This window comes from Colletes latitarsis, chromosome 11 (assembly GCF_051014445.1).
Source record: "Colletes latitarsis isolate SP2378_abdomen chromosome 11, iyColLati1, whole genome shotgun sequence".
Lineage (NCBI taxonomy): Eukaryota > Metazoa > Arthropoda > Insecta > Hymenoptera > Colletidae > Colletes > Colletes latitarsis.
The window spans coordinates 10,338,839-10,352,132 of record NC_135144.1 but is presented as its reverse complement, the minus strand read 5'-3'; the positions used below and the strand labels follow the sequence as shown (position 1 = coordinate 10,352,132).

The 13,294-nt window shown below is 37.8% G+C and overlaps 1 protein-coding gene across 3 annotated transcripts in view; it reads left to right on the top strand.

The window, feature by feature from the left end:
- Schip1 (Schwannomin interacting protein 1) overlaps positions 1 to 13,294 on the top strand; it is a 32,035-nt gene that overhangs the window by 12,933 nt on the left and 5,808 nt on the right. For 2 of the 3 annotated variants that reach the window (XM_076776886.1, XM_076776887.1), the window contains 5 exons: positions 1,102 to 1,639; positions 2,325 to 2,422; positions 10,277 to 10,388; positions 11,223 to 11,572; positions 11,868 to 12,079. In XM_076776886.1, coding sequence (XP_076633001.1) covers positions 1,102 to 1,639; positions 2,325 to 2,422; positions 10,277 to 10,388; positions 11,223 to 11,572; positions 11,868 to 12,079 — 1,310 coding nt within the window. Of the gene's footprint in view, positions 1 to 1,101; positions 1,640 to 2,324; positions 2,423 to 10,276; positions 10,389 to 11,222; positions 11,573 to 11,867; positions 12,084 to 13,294 lie in introns of those variants that run through there. The other variant, XM_076776888.1, reaches the window with a different exon arrangement.

The window sequence follows — 13,294 nt, the reverse complement described above, 5'->3', positions numbered from 1 at the left end:
ATTTTTGCAGCGAATTACATCAAGTGTGAACTGCATTCATTTTCAAAGCGTGTTTAACGGCAACAATTTTTCACGCGGATTAGAGAGCATCTGCAATGTAAACGTATCTTCGGTGAAGCACGGACGATCGAGATTAACGAGAATTTGCTTTGCATCGACCATAGTACTTCTAATGTAAAAGGCTAACGACTGCATAGTAGACGCACACGCTCGTATGACGTATTAATGTATTCAACGACGTTCACGGTACGTTCCTCGTTTTGAAACAGCGCAACTCTTAACTGTTTCACGTCGTATAGTTACTCGACACGGTTAATCATAAATTTCCTGGACCTTTGGCCACGGTCTTACTTCCAGTTAATCACTTAATGTCAAACTATGAGGAATACGAATCAGCTTCTGTTCAGAAAATGACGTATACGCGTAAAAGAGTTCAAATTGTAACCGATCTGCTAATAACAAAAATGTAAGAATTCGGAAGTTGTTAAAATAATTATTCAATCAGGAAAACGCTAGCTCGAAGGTAAAAAAATCTGACATTTTAATTAAAAAAGGATCCCTCTTAACAGTATGTTTCACAAAAGCGTTGTCCAATATTATAGATTGACCTTCACGATCGCCTGATGCACACCCTATAGCAAACGTGTGGGCTATTATAAAGTTAAAACTACGTGGAAAGTATACATATTTTTATTGAAGCAATTATGCCGTCGAATAAGGTGTATAAAGATATTATATGTTTACTTCAAACATATTTTTGAATTTTTTAAAAATACTTATTACTTTTTCGTGGAACATACTGTACACATTTATAGTGGGCAGTATTATGAGCCTCTTGATGGATGAGAATATTGTGTTTCGTAAAAGTTGGCCTACGTACCACTCAGAAAATATTATTTTGCTATTTAACACCTTAAGAATCAAATCAAATTTCGTACGGCGAATGGCCGTTTTAATCTTTCTTGCGCCTCGCTCTAGTCATGGTCGAATAGGAATTTCTGTACACCATATAAAGAACTGATTTTCGAAACGCAACGATGCGGTATTCGCGATTTCCAAGCAGCGTCAAGGAATGAACTAATCGTTATTGTTTCTTTCCAGACAGAGGATATCGTGGTGGAGCACATCGACCTAATACGCGAGGCAAAGGAGTTGCCTCGCCAAGCTCGTTCCAAAATAGGCAACCGTCAGACCGTCACGTCGAACGGCTCCGCCGACGACGATTCGGAAAGTAACACGGACACAGACAGTTATCCGGAGGAGCAGCCCACCTACACGAAGCTCGAGGAGATCGATTTGCTTTCGAGCATCGGCCGGGATATCGGCGTCGATCTTGAAAAATACGTACAACCGGTGCCTGACGTGGTTGCCATGGAGGCACTGGATCCCCTGCATGCCTCCACGCGATCCTCGTGCGCCATAAACATGATGAAAGACGCCATCGAGGACACCAACAAATTGCTCGATCGCGATCTTCCGGAGGCATCGAGCGCCGACGCGAGAAAAAAAGAGAAAATGGCCAGAAATCAGGCTAAGAGGAGGCAGCAGCAACAGCAGCAACAGCAACAGCAACAGTTGAGAGCCTCGAACGCGCATAGACGCCCTGATAAGAGGAGGGCCGATGCGGACATTGGACCAGGTACGTTTTCTTGATCGAAAACAATTTATTTCTGGATCGTTTTGCGTCCAAGTGTTGAAATATTAAAGCTGACTCGCTTAACGCTAGAACTACCAGCGTTTGGATATACAAGGATGTCCCAGTGTGTAGTATAACCGGGAAGTAAGTGATTGTTGATGCAAAAATAAGTCGAAAATGTTGAACGAAATTTTGTTATCATAAGAAACAAATAAATTATACTGAAATTAAATTTTCAAAGTAACTCTTACATTTATATGCAAAAGCATTGCAATTAAATCCGTTGTACGTAAATTTACAATTAACCGTGTACGAACTACATACATTTCTGTTGTAAATTTTCTTTGGACAGAAACGGAAGTTTCTACTCTCGTTACACTTTGCACCGCAGAAACGCGATTGCATTTAATTTACTGTTGCTTAATAGAAGTGAAATTTTACGGTGCAAGAACATGGAAAACAATAGCGCATACGAACCTAACCGTACATGGCTCGATTTCGACGCAACTGTGATACGCCTAATATTGGTCAAACTTGCCAAAACAGTTATTTATAAAACATTTAATCGAATTCACCCTTATGGAAAACGTTTGAAATCAAACACAATTGAAGAAATGCATCGAATACTACTAATTAATTTTTATTGGTTTCGCTTTTAAAATCTTGTATCGTTTTCTTCTTGTTAAAGGTGGCTTCGACGTCTACAATATCGAAACTGCGATGCCGAAGATCGACTTGGACGCGATCGAGTCTCACCTGAGAGCAGCTCGCGAAGAGGAACGACGGGTAAGTGAAAATCATTCATATGTAATTGCATGTTACGGTGGTTAAACTAATGTGGGAATGAGTTCAATAGTGTTTTAAAAATATTCCATATACAATATTGAAGCTGTAAATATTCACTGTTAGAAAATGTCCGTGTGTAAAAGTTGAAGTACGAAAAAATATTACATACAATTCCGAAGCGAATTATTCAATTAAAATTAAGAATTAACACGACTATGTTTCCAAACCTTTTGATAGGCAAAGTTACAGAAGTGTTTTTAAAAAATGAAGTTTTTTTTATTAATTTCTGCTTCACGAATGTATGTTTTTGCTGGGACTACGAAACGGTAGAATCGTCAATATTAAACATTTTATGTACCATCACGGTAGAATTTTGAAGAATTATTATTAGTAGTAGTGGTAGTAGTAGAAAGTTTTAACGGGTTCGTTAGATTCCTAGGAAAACCCGTTATTTAATCAAGTTTTTTCTTAACCTTGCCACTCGGTGGATTAATAAATACCCATAAACTATTGCTGGACACCGGTTCGATAAACGTTATCATTACTCAAACGAGTGTTCCGTGGAAACGCGCGCGAACGGAAGGTGGAAAGCATAATGGTGGCACTCGAAAAGAAAAAGTATCGTAATAAGCGAAGCAGGGAGAAATAACAATTCTCCATCCACCTGGCCAATGTTCTCACGGATAAAACGGTACGATAAAACTGAATGAATAGCCACGCGATGAGATTGAATCGCTTTCGTCGAAGGCTGTCGTATACGCAGGCTCATAATCATAAATGTTGCACGGCTGATAAACTCTGCCTCGAACGCTCTAAATTAAGCTGCAAAGGATACAGTGGGCGTATTCGAAGATAGAAGGAGAATGCATGAAAAGTCTAATTACCAAGGGCTAATTGACAAGGAAACGTAAATAAAAATATTAAATAATATACTATACAATACGTTACGTTGAATCGAAATTAATTTCTTTTTTGCATTTTCCAGGGTTTGAAAACTGTTAGGATATAACAATTTCGGTTCTTGGAACAGTTAAGAATCTTTACTCTGAGTGACTGTTAGGAAAAACTGAAATTCCAGACTGTATTTGTTTAAGTTATGGTTTCTATATCAGTTCTCATATTCACCTTCAAACTATGCAGACATCTTGAAGTTTGTCATACAATATCAAGTACAATGGAGAATTCAGTTCTAAGTCCTATAATATTATCAAGTTTTCGAATTTCACTATAGTTCTTCTAATATAATGCTCTTAAGATTTAAAACATTAAGAAAATGTAAACAAAAGACATTTATTTTGCTTTCAAATTAGAGAGGCCTCTTGACGTTTATCATACAAGAAAATTGTATATAATTCAGTTTAAAGGCCTGTAGTATTGCCAACGTTTCAAATTTAGAATTTAAAGCTTGAAAGAATCGTGTAAAGAAAGTAATTTATTGTTTTCGTACCCAAAGCAGGCAGATATCTTAATGCACTTTGCCCGGTCGTGATAGGAAAGACGGAGAAAATTCCCAGCTCGCGAATTTTAATTTCCACGGCGGGCAGAGAAGAGGAACAGCACTCCTTGTAATGACGACGAGATGTTTCGCGCGAGTGTTTTCTGGATTATTGACGCAGAAAATAAGGTCGACGAGGTTTACGACCCCGTTTCGGGATCCCGATAGCGAGAGTCTCATTAAATTGCACAGACGATCTATATTTGCCAGTGCAGTGGCCATTGTATGGAAATAGGGGAACAGGAAACGGATGCCAGCACAGAGACGATCAATGCAACTGTCAGATATAGTGTGACACATTTCGACGCGTAAGATTCGAAGGGGGCTTAACGTCGAACAATAATAATCGCTAACGAAGAGACACTTTTTTTCTCAATTCTACGATCTATACATGGTATTGGACTGGAGAAAATGAAAGGAAATCTATCGAGCTTATTCAGAAAGTAAATTCATTTTTGTAACAGAATTCAAATTCCTAATAAACAATAGTTATGGGTTCTGTAACCGTGAGTATGGAATCTGAATATAAAATGAATTGTTTATCAATTCGGGTTATATTAACAAAGTTCCACGACAGTTTAATTTTTTTATTCACGTTTCTTTGTCAATTTATTCTAGCTTTGCATACGAAGAATATTAATATACAGAATGTTGTTATATTTATGGAAAGATACAGTTTTGAAAGAGCACGGCTGACGCTTGTAACATCTTGAGATAACGTATCACTGCACCTTAAAAGCCAAGGCAGCCGTAGGTCAAACGATTTGCATGAGCGGCCAAGTGAAACACTTTGCGTACAACTTACGAGAGATACAACATCTCCAGCCGCAGCAGTTCGAAAACGAGTTTCGAAGAAGTATTTTACAAACGATTCCGAACGAAAGAGGCGAGCATAATTGCAGCGCCAAGACCGACAGGGGGGGGCAAACTTAATCAAGTTTTCCGAAGTCTGACTAAAAAGTAAGACATAACAATTTTTTTTTAGCGACGCTATATCGTTCCAATTTTAATTAGAGTTCGCCAATTTTCTCTCATGCGTTACGTCAGGGCCGATATTCCCGATAAACGTTTAAAATTAAACCTGCACTGTCGCTCGGAAATTTAGAACACACTTCGATCTTTAGCATTTTTTTATTGCTTTATTTAAATTGCTTAAGTACAAGATAAAAAATTGCGTATCTTAAATATTCTACGAAATAACACGAAATACTGAGTTTAACCAATTTTTACTAAGCTGATCGATTGTCTGCTGAACGCAAATCTTCAGAGATAGAATAGAAGACCGGCTAGAACGAAATACAGTATCGAGTTCATCAGTTTAATATTTTTTTCTCTTTAAAATAAAATGGTTAATGGCTGGTTGGTTACCAACAGTTCAAAGACTATACAGGGTGTTCGGCCACCCCCAGGAAAACTTTTAATGGGAGATTCTAGAGGCCAAAATAAGACGAAAATCAAGAATATCAATTTGTTGATTAAGGCTTCAATAAAACGTTATTAAAAAATTAAATTAAAAAATTTCAAATCATTCACGGAAAAATTATTTTCGGTTACGGGGGTCAATTACAATCATTTTTGGTCAATAGATATACACTCGAAATCCTAGCCATTTTCGAGAAAAAAATTCCTTAGCGAAAATACAATTTCAGGCCAGAAATGTCTGCCCGAATTTTCATGCGAATCTTTAAAACGTCGTAACTTCTGAACGGATTGGACGATTTTAATGTTTAAAAAAGCTAACTACGCGTATTTTGATGGAGAATATGTAGAAATTCTAAAAATATACGAAAAGTTGTTTCTTGACCCCTTAAAATGAGAAAAACCCCATAAAAATGGTCCAATTTTCAAACAGCCATAACTCCTACGATAGTGAATATATTTCAATGAAACTATTTTCTGAGGTAGAGCTTATGGGTACCTACAAAAAGGTATTAGACAACTTTTCTGTGGAGCGTCAAACAAATTTATTAAAAATGAAAAACAAATTTTTAAGAAAAATCGACGGGGGGTAGGTGCCTAAATTTTTCGACGGAAAAAAAAAATTTCGAATCGTCTTGGAAAAATTATTTTTAGTTGCAGGGGTCAATTGCAAGCATTTTTGGTCATTACATGTACCCCAAAAATCCAACGCATTTTCGAGAAAAAAATTCCTTACCGAAAATCTAATGTGAGGCCAGAAATGTTTGCTCGAATTTTCATGCGAATCTTTAAAACGCCATAACTTCTGAACGGATTGGACGATTTTAATGTTTAAAAAAGCAAACTACGCGTATTTTGATGGAGAATATGTAGAAATTCTAAAAATATTCGAAAAGTTGGTCCTTGACCCCGCAAAATGAGAAAAACCCTATAAAAATGGTCCAATTTTCAAACAGCCATAACTCCTATATTAGTGAAAATATTTCAGTGAAACTTTTTTCTGAAGTAGAGCTCATGGGTACCTACAAAAAAGTATTAGACAACTTTTCTGTAGGGCGTCAAACAAAAATACCAAAAATGAAAAAGTAATTTTTAAGAAAAATCGACAGAGGGTAGGTGCCTAAATTTTTCGGCACAAAAAAAAGATTTCAAATCGTTCTGGAAAAATTATTTTCGATTGTGGGGATCAATTACAATTATTTTTGGTCATTGGACATACCCTCGAAATCCTACCCACTTTCGAGAAAAAAATTCGAGTAGATATTAAAATTTTTCGACAAAATTAAAAAATTTCAAATCGTTCTAAAAAAATTATTTTTTATTGCTGGGGTCAATTATAATCATTTTTGGTGAATAGGCATACCCCCGAACTCCTACGTACTTTCGAGAGAAAAATTCTTTACCGAAAATATACTGTGTGGCCCGTAATGTTTCTATAACTTTTTAACGAAGCCTCAATCAACAAATTAGTATCCTTGATTTTCGTCTTATTTTGGCTTCTAGAGTCTCCCATTGAAATTTCTCCCAAGGGTGACTGAACACTCTGTATAGTAAATATTAATTCAATAGTTATCAAATATTTGCATCACAGTAATACAAGAAGATAGACACAACAGGAATAAAAAAGTTTTGGACATAGCGTTAGTATATTTTTCTTTTTATAGTAAAATGACCGGTAGATAAACAACTATTTACCCGCCAATTTGTTTAAGTTTAACAGAATGATCGCGTACCTGAAATCGATAAACGCACGTCAAAAGGTGGCCAGCCACTTTCACCGGGGACTGCGAAAACCTGAGCTAGTCCAGCCTCCGTAGACGGTTAATAGCACCAGCTCCACCACCTCCTTTGAGCAGCAAACTATACCGGAAGATCGGTTCGCCGCTCACTTGACTCGCTTTACGCCAGTCTCGTGTTGTTCTCGTCTCGCGCGAGTCCGTTGGCAAAAACGCAAGTAATCGAGGCGCTTTCGGTGTATCGCGGCGTGAAAAGGAAGCCCCCGTTCGTCAACGACAGTGAATTGCATAAAAAGTGAAGATATTCTTCGAGGAAGTGATCACCGGATCGAGAATCCTTTCAGTTTTTCGTTTATCGATCAAAGGAACACGTTGATCGATTTACTATTATAGAATCTTGCTCGAAACGCTCCGGTAATTCCATCCTTTGCGGCTTCCGGATGTAAGCTAAGTCCATTGTTTGCGAATCGATGTTTCGTCATCGTTGCGGTCAGTTTTATCAGGGTCAGAGGAGACATCGATATCCCTATGGCGATACAGCGAATCTCCTATAACGACGTTGTGGCGAAGATATCTCGGATCGCCAGCAATTTAGTGTTTTCGTTGGAAATGCTATAATTTAGAATTTACGCTTTCCATCCGATGGAAATAATTGATTGACAACAGAGTATGGTAGAGGCTGGAGTCTCTGAAACACTTGACTTCCACTTCGAGAAGTACCTCGCACCAAAGGCAGGCGTAATTAAATCATACTTCCGCTTCATTTGCGTCACGGACGCGACCTCTCGAGACATCTTCCTCGCGTATTTTATTAACTGAAGAGACACGGAGGCCTGGAATATGACAATTTTTTGCGAAAAGTATATTTTTGAAGTGGGAGAAAATTCGTTCCACGTACCGATGACCTTTGGAAGCTTTTAAAGCAGAGATATCATATCTGCCAGATAACTATAATTAAATATAATTATAGAGTTTTAATTCTCTTTAAAAAAATATTAGGGATTAAGAAGGATTTTACAAAAATGGTAGAATATGTTAGACAACAGGTTTGTTTCGTGTGAAAGCTTTGAGGATTGCTGGAAGAAGCATACAAGTTTTGGCTGCTACTATGTGCTACTTGTAATTTTACATGGATTTTAACCAACCACGTAATAAATATCGCATAAATAACTACACGGTTTTCCTTCCACGTGTGTGTTGCCATCGCCAGGAGTAACTTTAAGGAGACTTGGAGAGAAGATACTGTGCAAATGAAGTGAAAGGAAAGTGTACGTTGTTCGTAGGATTAAAGAAATTGGCGAAACAAACGTCGAGATCCTAGAAAGTGGACGAACTGTAGCGAATCCAAGAAATATGGGCAGCAGCAACAAGGCGAAAAGACATTATAAAAAGGATTCCCGATTTCTCACGGACCTTTACACGTTTACATACGATGACTTCGATCTCGTAAGATTAGGCTTTCACCAACAGACGAATGGCGACAGAGTGTTTATTCTATATTTGTTCATTCCTTTTATCGAGTTCCATCAATACATATACATATATATACAATTTTTTTTATAAAAACTAAGAAATCTAGTTGCTTTCTTAAAATTAACTTCTTCGGCAACTCACGCATCAATACCAAATTTTACAGATCCCCTATGACACAAATGACATTCCAAGGCGCGCGAATAAAAGTTAGACAATGTCAACATCGGTGAGGCCGTGAACCTTCTCAAACGACCCTTGTATTGTGGAACATTTGGAAGTATGCACAACGCGTCTTTTCGACAGGGAGTCTGTTTTTATAAGATATCGGCAATGAAAACGTGACCCTTCGTTGATCCTGTTCGACAAATTGTTTCCTACGCTCGATGTTCCATGGAAGGTTAACGACCCGACGTTGATTCGTTACATAGAACGGGAAAAGTGGGTCGTGACTGTACAGGTGCTGGGAAGTTAATTTTGACATTCACGCGCTAGTTAATTGCTCTAAAGGTAGAAGAAAGTTTCGAGAAATTCGCGAGACTCGATTGCAAAAAATGATCGAAGAATCTCAGATCTTGATCCTTTATCTCGTTCAACAATCGTTTCTTCGATGAACTATGAGTTTGTTTGTCAGAACTAAATAATAACAGTGGCTCTGGAGGATATCTTTTTTAGCATTTTCATATTCTTATTATTTACAACACTAAATTGTATAAAAAACATTCAAGGAAAGAACGTTCGGACAATGTTTCAATAAAATATTTGTTGGAAAAGTAAAAAGCACCCGGTACGGATCCCGGAATACGTAAAAACTTTTATCGCATAGTTAAACGTAATGACCATGAGTGTATCGTGAAAATTCGAGGTACGGCTCGTCTTTCTTCGCATTCACAGTGTGCTGAAAGAAGATGAAAGAAAGTTGTATAATGGAACGTGTTGCGAACGTCGTATAATAGTTCTGTCATTTAAAAAATAATATCTCTGTCGCCATTCGAGCAATGTAATCGAGCGTATCGATTACCGTGCTTTCATTTCTGGGGCATTAGGACGACGATAAAGAGCCGGCCAAGGAACAGTCAAAGTCAGGAGCGACCATACTCGCGTTGCTCCAGAAATCCGACGAAACGAAGGAACTTGTAAGGGAAGATCTGGTCGCGCGATTCGATAGAGTCGTACGGGGAGATCCGGATGATACTCTCCAGGTGTGATATCCGCTGATCTTTAACACAAATATTTCAAAAATCTATTAATCTGAACAGCGAAAGGAAAAACAGTATATTTATGAACATATGTGTACTGTTCAATTAGGTCTAGATCAGCACAAACTATAATCGAAGAAATACATATTAATTACACAGCGTTTATTATAGTGGCAACGTGACTGTTTTGTTTGTATCGTGGTCCTACTTTTGAAGGGGCAGTTATTTCCAAAAAACTGAATATTCAAATACTTTTCTCGGGTAGCTCTAAGTGCTGAAAAGTAAATTTTTCGGAATGGAAATTCTGTTTTCTTTGAATTAAAACGAAATCCATTAGCACTCGCGTCATAATTCGTAGCACATTACGCAGACGTTGTCAATCTCATTAATGATTTCACTCCCACGCGATTCCGGTAGAACTTGAGGAGAGACGAACTTGCGGGGGGATTAATGCACCGAGGGGGTTTCCAACCCTTTCCCCTCCCCCCTCTCCACGTGTAACGGACGATCACACACCAGATTTCTCTGTCCACAGCGACGAAACGACCGCGAAGAGATCAGAAGGAGGTTGGCGATGGGTCCAGACGCTGAAGACTTGCGCGCTGAACGCGGAAGAAAACCGAGCCTTCAGTCGCGGCTACAAAGCGGTTGGTATCACTCCAACCCCTAACACACTGAGTACACTGCGCCCGCAAAACCATGCCTCCTTCCTCTAACTCGTAAAAACACCCACTCGCGATCCCATTGCAACAGTTATCGTTTAACGTTGGAAAGGTACGACCGGCAGTATCGACACTAACAGTTTGCGATCAGTTTATCGGAGTGAAATTTTAAAAGAAAACAAAATACAGAAACAGTAAACTACGAAAATAATAATTTAATAGGACTATTAGAGAAGATGGCTTATTGGTATGTAATCGTGAAACTAAAAATTTTCTAGTGATCACAGAAATACAGTGCGACGACGACGCAAATTCTGTGTGCATTAATTAATTGGAAATTTATTAAAACGATAGTTTTTATTATCGATCTCTTTGCATTCGGTCTTGTGACATTCAATTTTTACAAGAACTAATATCCTTCTGTTTAAAAATATTATTTTAATTAGGAAGTATCAAGAAGTGCACTCTTTACCGATGTTTGAGCCTAAGCGGATTTAGAAAAATTCATAATAATCACTTATTTTTGCAATCGGTTTACCAGAGTGAAATCTTAAAAGAAAAGAATAAAAAGTTCAATACATTTTCATGACAATTTGATATGCGCAAAATAGTCATTAAACAATCAGGAACTAATTATAATCTGATGTTTCAAGATTGGTTTCCCAAGGTACCGTTTCAAAAATGTCTATTAGTCCCCATATTCCAAAGGTTATAGAAGTTCAAATAAAGCCATGTTTCTGTGTACAGTTTGAGCAGTTGGCAAAGTGTTAAAGGAATAAAATAGTTAAAAATTCTAATGGAAGTCTCGTGTCTGTTTAGGAATGAATCTTCAGATCTGCTTCATGAACGAAACACCCTCGGACACGGAGTCTCCGTGCTCGGAGAACGACGCATCGCCTGGATCAACGCCAATCTCGAAGCAACAACAGAAACAACAAACGCCCATTAGGCCTCAGGTGCTCAGTCTTCCTCCTTTGAGGCTCGATACAGGCTCGAATTCAGCACCGATCGACGAGGCCGACTTTTTCGCCAGGCAGGCCAGGTTGCAAACTGAGGCAAGAATGGCCCTGGCACAGGCCAAAGAAATGGCGCACATGCAAATGGAAGTCGAGAGGCAAAGGCTGAAACAAAGTCCCATCACGGAGATGGTGCGATCCAGCCTCGAAAAAGTGAGCGCTTAAAGTTATGAAAATAATTGTTTCTAACCCACGTTAAATCTATGGCTTAACCAAAACCTGTTCCATATCTTAAAAATATAACTTGCAACATGTTTTCCCCGAATACCTTGGAAAAGAGTTATTGGGGTTGCATGGATTTGACAAAATATTTTCTTTAAAGTCTGATAAATGGATTTTAATTTATATAGTCACCATAAAATGACTGTCTTTTAAACATTAATGAATAAAATTGGAATATCCAGAAAATTATTCGAAACTAAAGGAACACTTGTATTATTTTTTTCAGGTCGGTGTTCAGTTAGGTGAGGACAGACGCAGATTGTCCCGAGTGCTTTTAACAGAGCTAAACGTCGCACAACTTCAAGTAGTAGCAAATGACTTGCACGCCAGAATCGCAGCCCTAAACGAGGCTCTCGTCGAGGGGCTGCTGAGAAGGGACGACTTGCACATGGAACAAGATTCCATGCTCGTCGATGTCGAAGATCTCACTCGATACCTGTAAGTTCCGCTCGTTCGAAGCGATATCATTCAGCGGGGTTTCCTTTATTATTGCCCCTGTTCGAGCAACGCGGCTCCCAGCTAATTAAAATTTAAAAAAAAAAGGTGAATGTTCACAAAAAGATGTATGGCCCCATTTTACTGAATGCAAAGTAGAACGAGGACTCTCGAAACAAAAATCGATGTTTTTCCGAGCTTGAGCAACCATGCTTCGTTTTTTCTACCATTTAACCCCTTTGTTCGACGAATTACGTTCCACGTGAATTACCCCCGTCGAAAGTGCACATTTTTTTCTCGACCAAAATTCTGGAAACTTATTGCGGTAAACACTGTGGTTCTGGAATCTTCTCTCTTTTATTATTATTACTTCAATAGATACGACTTATTATATATATTTTCTATCATTACTAATCGTGCAATTGTTCAATTTTTCAGGTTCTTTTGTACAAATAATTTAGAGACTCGAGACAGTATTTTAAAACAAGGTTTAATAAAATATCGTTTCTCGTATTATAAAACACAGACTGTGCCAATACTTCTGTTCGTTTAGATAAGCTGTTATTCGTACAATGCGAAACTATTGTAATCGGTACTTTTATTTACTGTTTCTTGTTTTCAAATTTGATTTTATAGTATTCATGTGTTTTCATTAGGTATTTTTCGTAAATTCTATCTACTAACTCAATATTTTCCAGCTTGCCTACAATGCAAAGACGTCTTTTCACTTTTTTTCATTTATTAATCATTTTAATTTGACTTATCAAAGTCCCCGTATCAAGTCTTCCACGTTATCAGAAAGCTGAGTTAATTTCCTAATTTTCTACGTTCCTTTCACAGCCAACTAGTCTCGTATAACAGAAATTAGAATTGTTTAAACTGAACGTATTGCAGTGTATGGAATCTCTCTTCAGTAATTGTAAATTACCGTCATTTTTCGTAAGCTGTTCCTCTTTACCAGTATTCCCTTACAAACTATGACAAATGTTACAGAAGTGGCCATAGAAATCGCACCGCCTTAAAAATAATGTAAATTAAATTTGGACTCATCAGAAAATATTTCCATCACTTCACATATTGTTTTGCTTATTTATTATTATTTATTACTGCGGTCAGCAGAAACTTCTTGACAAGTCCACGTGCATTTAGTCCACAATTTTGAAACCACCTCTTTATTATTTTAGCACTTGCTTTTGATCCAGAATGGTTTTTCTATGT